The sequence below is a fragment of the Chrysochloris asiatica genome, unplaced genomic scaffold (assembly GCF_000296735.1).
Source record: "Chrysochloris asiatica unplaced genomic scaffold, ChrAsi1.0 scaffold00096, whole genome shotgun sequence".
NCBI classification, from domain to species: domain Eukaryota; kingdom Metazoa; phylum Chordata; class Mammalia; order Afrosoricida; family Chrysochloridae; genus Chrysochloris; species Chrysochloris asiatica.
In genome coordinates this window covers 10,480,975-10,487,039 of record NW_006408614.1, presented here as the reverse complement: position 1 = coordinate 10,487,039, position 6,065 = coordinate 10,480,975, and the positions used below count along the sequence as shown (strand labels likewise).

The 6,065-nt window shown below is 51.6% G+C and overlaps 1 protein-coding gene across 1 annotated transcript in view; it reads left to right on the top strand.

Annotated features, from left to right (window-relative positions):
* Positions 1-6,065, top strand: part of PER2 (period circadian clock 2) — a 41,927-nt gene that overhangs the window by 12,055 nt on the left and 23,807 nt on the right. The window contains exons 8-13 of the mRNA XM_006866824.1: positions 1,017-1,095; positions 3,013-3,119; positions 3,389-3,542; positions 3,710-3,818; positions 4,375-4,500; positions 5,396-5,480. Coding sequence (XP_006866886.1) covers positions 1,017-1,095; positions 3,013-3,119; positions 3,389-3,542; positions 3,710-3,818; positions 4,375-4,500; positions 5,396-5,480 — 660 coding nt within the window. The remainder of the gene's footprint in view (positions 1-1,016; positions 1,096-3,012; positions 3,120-3,388; positions 3,543-3,709; positions 3,819-4,374; positions 4,501-5,395; positions 5,481-6,065) is intronic.

Genomic DNA, 6,065 nt, shown 5'->3' with positions numbered 1-6,065 from the left:
AAGAATTGATGCCTTTGAGTTATGGTGTTGGAGGAGAATATTGAAAGTGCCATGGGCTGCCAAAAGAACCAATAGATCTGTGTTGGAAGAAGTGCAGTCAGAGTGCTCCTTGGAGGCCAGGATGACCCAACTTCATCTCTCATACTTGGGACATATTGTTTGCAGGGACCAGTCACTGGAGAAGGATATCATGTTTGGTAAGGTGGAGGGTCAGAGAAAAAGATGAAGACCCCCAACGAGATGGATTGGCCAAGTGGCAGCATCAGTGGACTCAAGCGTGGCAACAGTAGTGATGTTGACCCAGGGTGGGGCTGTGTTTCGTTCTGCTGTGCATAGGGTTGCTATGAGTTGGAACCAACTCGATGGCACCTAACAACAACAACAACATAGTTAATTAACTGTACTGAATGTGGACACCATTCTGTGGGCCTCATGGGGAGTCCTTATGATCAGGTGACTGAGGAAGGGAAAACTCGTGCTTATTTAGCAATGGTTCTGAACCATCTGCAGGCACCACTCAGAAGTGGACAGCAGGAGAACTGAAGGCCCTTTCTAGGACTGCCCTGAAGGACAGTGCTGAAGGGACGTCCTCCTGATGGGCAGAACTTCAAGCAGTGCATCTGACTGGTCATTTTGAAGGAGAAATAGACTGATTCCTGGGCTGTGACCAATGGTTTGGCTGGGTGGTCAGGGACTTGGAAGGAACCTGACTGGAATATTGGTGACAGGGAGGTGTGGGGAAGCAGTCTGTGCACAGAGCTCTCTGAATGGGCCATGGGTAAAGATATATGTGTCTCATGTGAACATGTACCAGAGGGTGACCTCGGCAGGGGAGGATTTAACAACCAAGTGGACAGGGTGACGGTGACTCTCTTTCAGGTCACTCCTGCCATTGTCCAGTGGGCTCGTGAACAGCGAGGCCTTGGTGGCAGGGGTGGAACTTCTACCTGAGCTCATCCACTCACCAAGGCTGATTTCTGAGTGTACTAAATGTGGGTGCCATCCTGTGCTTACAGCTCCCAGAATTCCTCCCGAGAAGAGAGTTTTTACAACCACGCACACGCCCAACTGCTTGTTCCAGGCCGTGGACGGAAGGTAAACTCCTGGTGCCCGCTTGTCTCAGGGTCAGCGTACTGCTCGGTTCCTCCCGCCCCCACGGGTACCCAGTGTGTCCTCCTCATTCCAGTAGTTGCTTAGTAACAACTAGGGAAAGCTCCGAATTGTCGTGTTTCCAACTTTGAAGCCATTTAGATAGAGCTGAGGCTGCATGGTGACATCTCTTACGTGACAGTTATATAAGACTGCCATGTGTTCAGCTATACCAAGGGCTTCCAGAAGTTCACGGGAATATTCCATTATTGTTCCAGTCCATTTTTCCCTGAAATTTTTGAAGCCCCCTCGTATTTTCTAGTTGTTGTCATGTGGCTCATGGTGCCCCATGTGTGTCTGAGTAAAACTGTGCTCTGTGAGGGTTTCAGTGGCTGGTGTTTCAGGAAGTAGATTGCCAGACCTTTCCTCTGAGGTACGTCTGGGAGGACTCCAACCTCCAACCTTTCAGTTCGCAACCTACTTTGTGAACCACTTGTGACACCAGGGACTCCGTTTAATTGTATAAAAACAAACAAACTACATCTATCAAGTCAATTCCAACTCACATGAGTGCTTATAGGGTTTCTGAGCCTGTAAATCTTTACAGTCGTGGGTTTGAACCAGTGACCTTGTAGTTAGCAGCCCATCACCTAACCCACAGAACTGGGATCCTTGTGGGCCACTGAGAACTCACTTTCCAACTTAGTGGACCAGCTGGCCATTTCACGACAATTCTGATTCCCACGGTTTGTTCCATAGGAAACTGAAGTCTGTCTTTCTCACAGTGACTAAGATGTTGCTTAGAGCTCCTGGAGGGTGCAAACAATTCACGCACTCAGCTGTGAGCCAAACAGTTGGAAGTTTAAGGCCAGAGACACCTCAGAATATAGGCCTGCGTATCTAATTCCAATGAATCAGCCCCTGAGAATCCTGTGGGCATAGTTCTGCTCTGACACACATGGGGCACCATGAGTGGAATCTACTTATGAAAATCATCCACTGAGAACCCTGTGGAGCACAGTTCTACTCTGACACACACGGGCACCATGAGTGGCATCTACTTATGAAAAATCATCCACTGAGAACTCTGTGGGCACAGTTCTACTTTGACACACACGGGGACACCATGAGTGGCATCTACTTATAAAAAATCATCCATTGAGAACCCTGTGGGCACAGTTCTACTCTGACACACACGGGGTACCATGAGTGGAATCTACTTATGAAACATCACCCACTGAGAACCCTGTGGAGCACAGTTCTACTCTGACACACATGGGGCACCATGAGTGGGATCTACTTATGAAAACTCATCAACTGAGAGCCCTGTGGGCACAGTTCTACTCTGACACACACACGGGACACCATGAGTGGGATCTACTTATGAAAAATCATCCACTGAGAACCCTGTTGGGCACAGTTCTACTCATGAGTGGGATCTACTTATGAAAAATCATCCACTGAGAACCCTGTGGAGCACAGTTCTACTCTGACACACATGGGGCACCATGAGTGGGATCTATTTATGAAAAATCATTCACTGAGAACCCTGTGGGCACAGTTCTCCTCTGACACACACAGGGGCACCATGAGTAGAATCTACTTATGAACCATCATCCACTGAGAACCCTGTGGGGCACAGTTCTACTCTGACACACACGGGGCACCATGAGTGGAATCTACTTATGAAAACTCATCCATTGAGAACCCTGTGGACACAGTTCTACTCTGACACACACTGGGCACCACAAGGTGGACTTGTTGGCATGCATTTGTTGGTTAAGACAGAGCTGCACGTTCCCAGGCTGTGCCCATGGGCCCTGCGGTGTAGATGGCTGACATGGGACCCGGCCCACAGTTCCTGGGTCAGATGTCGGGGAGCACAGCCTCTCACGGTTGATGCCCCTGTCTGTTTGCCTGCAGGGTGGTCCCCCTCCTGGGATACCTGCCCCAGGACCTGGAGGAGAGTCCAGTGCTCCTACAGCTACACCCGAGCGACCGGCCACTGATGCTGGCCATCCACAGAAAGAGTAGGTACCCACGACGAGCTACCACCACTGACCACTGAGCACCTTGTGTCTGTGGGCGGGCAGGGAGGGAGACGGCATGTACCCAGGTCAGCTCTGGGCTAGGTGGGGAGTGGACAGCATGACCTCACAGACAAAGAGTACATGAGGGGTACTTCATCATGAAGTCAAGATTCAGAGCGAGGCCTCAGGGAGTCGTTCACTAGCGGAGACCGGGGTGCAGAGTTTCAGGTTTGTGGGGTCTCGGTGCTGAGGGTCGTTCCCACTCTCAGTCCTGCAGTCTGGCGGGCAGCCTTTCGACTACTCGCCCATCCGTTTCCGCGCCCGGAACGGCGAGTACATCACACTGGACACCAGCTGGTCCAGCTTCATCAACCCCTGGAGCCGGAAGGTCTCCTTCATCATCGGAAGACACAAAGTCAGGGTGTGAGTGTGCCGAGGGTCGAAGGCGGGATGTGGGATGGAGGGGTGACCCCTCTCACCAGAGGAAGGGATCTAAAGCCCCCTGGTGGGGATGGGAGTGGCAGCCCAGGGTGGGGGCTGCAGGCAGCAGGCCATCCCCAGATGCCTGATGGAGTACTGATCCCCTTCAGGGGCCCCTTGAACGAAGACGTGTTTGCAGCCCCAGCGAGTGTGGAGGAGAAGGCCCTGCACCCCAGCATCCAGGAGCTCACTGAACAGATCTACCAACTGCTGCTGCAGGTGAGGGGGCCCCAGACCACCGCCCTGCCAATCAGCTTCCCTCAGATACCCCTTGTTGATCTGTACCATCCCCGTGTGCCCGGTTCTGGGGAGCCCAGCCCCACACATTTAAGGTATCTTTACCAGAGCCACAGTCCTGTGTGAATGAAGGGGTTCCATCCAGCCCCATCCATGGAGCTTGGCCGTAGAGAGCAGGCTGTGGGCACTCTGAGCAGCTTGGGAAGCGTGTGTGGGAACTTCAGAAAGGTCCTGGACAAACTCGCTCATCTTTTCATTCTATCTTCCCGTGGACTTTTTGAAGCCCCCTCGTAGCTCTCGGGGAAACCCGTGCTCCGTGGCTTTCTGCCTCTAGCTGGCTGCATCCTGGTCTCCTGAAAGCCCTGGGTTGAGCCCTGAGGGGCCCTGGCACTACAGGGTCGGGACAGCAGCCTAACTCTGGAACTCAGGCCCCAGCACCCCTCCGCCTCGCTGTGGGTGTATGGACACAGCTCATGGCTGATGCACCCCATCCCTCGCATCCCACACAGCACTCACGTGCCTCCCACTCTTCCCACAGCCCGTGCCCCACAGCGGCTCCAGCGGTTACGGCAGCCTGGGCAGCAATGGGTCGCAGGAGCACCTCATGAGCCAGACTTCCTCCAGTGATAGCAATGGCCGCGAGGATGCCCACCAGAGGAGGCCTGTACGTCCCCGACGTCCCCACCCTTCCTGGGGAGCCAGACTAGGGAAACATGCCAGAAAGCCACCAAGGTCCTCATCCCTCCCTGCTGCCCTGGTTACTCCCAACAGTCCTCACTGGGCACTCGATTCTTAACTCTCCGAGCAACGGTCCTGAAAGGATGACAATTCTGTAAAACAGAGAAATCAGGCAAAAGGGGAGACTTGGACTGTGGGAGAGAAGAAGACCATTTTACAGTGGTATCTGTTGTTGAGACATACACAGCAGAACAGAGCAATTCAGCTGTTTCTGCACGTCCAGCTCAGTGACGTGGACGCCACTCTGGGAGTTGCTCAGACATTCCCACCCTGCTCTTCCAAGTTGCCCATCCCCCATGAATATAACCTCACTGCCCCTCCCCACCCCACCCAACCCCTGGGCCAGACTTTCTCTCTGACCTGTCAAATCAGTGTTGTCAGTTTGATCTCATGGGGGGAGTTCCTCAAAGAGCACAATGCTCCAGGTGAGCTGTCATTACTAATTCAAAGCTGAACTAGTGTTTAGTTGAAAGATGGCTAAGGGGGTATTCTTGGTTTAAGATTTAAAGAAGAACTTAAGGCTATCATTTCACAGGTTCATCCAGCCTCCGTGGCTCCAGAAAGTCTGGATTCCATGAGAATTAGAAATTCCATTTTACATTTCTACCTTACTTCGATCCTGCTGAAAGGAAAAATCCAGCCTGTCAGTTTGTTGAGGGTGTTTGAGGGTCCTCTTGCATTCCTCTTTCTGTCCTACAGTTAACTTGCTACCCAGAATTCACTTTTCTATCACCACCGCTGGCTCAGCTGTCCTCCGAGAAGGATTAGTATGTAGAGGGATGTTCGGGGTGACTGATACGCTTGTTTTGTTTTTCTTCAAGGAAATTTGTAAAAATGGTAACAAGACCAAAACCAAAAGTCACTATTCTTACAAATCCGGAGAACTAAAGAAAAAACCTGCGAGAGGTAAAAGAGCTTTTAGTGTGGGGAAGGGGGTTTGGGTTCGGTTTTAACTCTGTGTGCCAGAGAATTGACCTACTGGTTTCCTTTAACCGTATGTTCTATTTCCCATCCTTGTTCATGAGTCTTCTGTGAAAACGCCAGCTTAGCCTGGGTATTCGTTTCGTCCACAAACCACACCCTTGCTGGTGAGGGGGTTCCGATTCATGGAGACCCCATGATCTACACAGCAGGCTGCTCCATGGGGTTTTCTGGGCCTAATTGTAGCAGAGGAGTCCCTGAGTGGTACAAATAGGTAAACACTTAACTACTAACCAAAAGTTAGTGGTTCAAACCCACTCACAGGCACTTTACTGCCATGAAAATGGTATGGAGCACAGGTCTCCTCTGCCCACATGGGTCACCAGAAGTCGGAACTGACTTGAAGGCAACTGAGAACCCCATGGAGCACAGCTCTACTCTGACCACACGGGGGCGCCATGAATGGAATCTACTTATGAAAAATCATCCACTGAGAACCCTGTGGGGTACAGTTCTACTCTGACACACACATGGGACACCTTGAGTGGGATCTACTTATGAAAACTCATC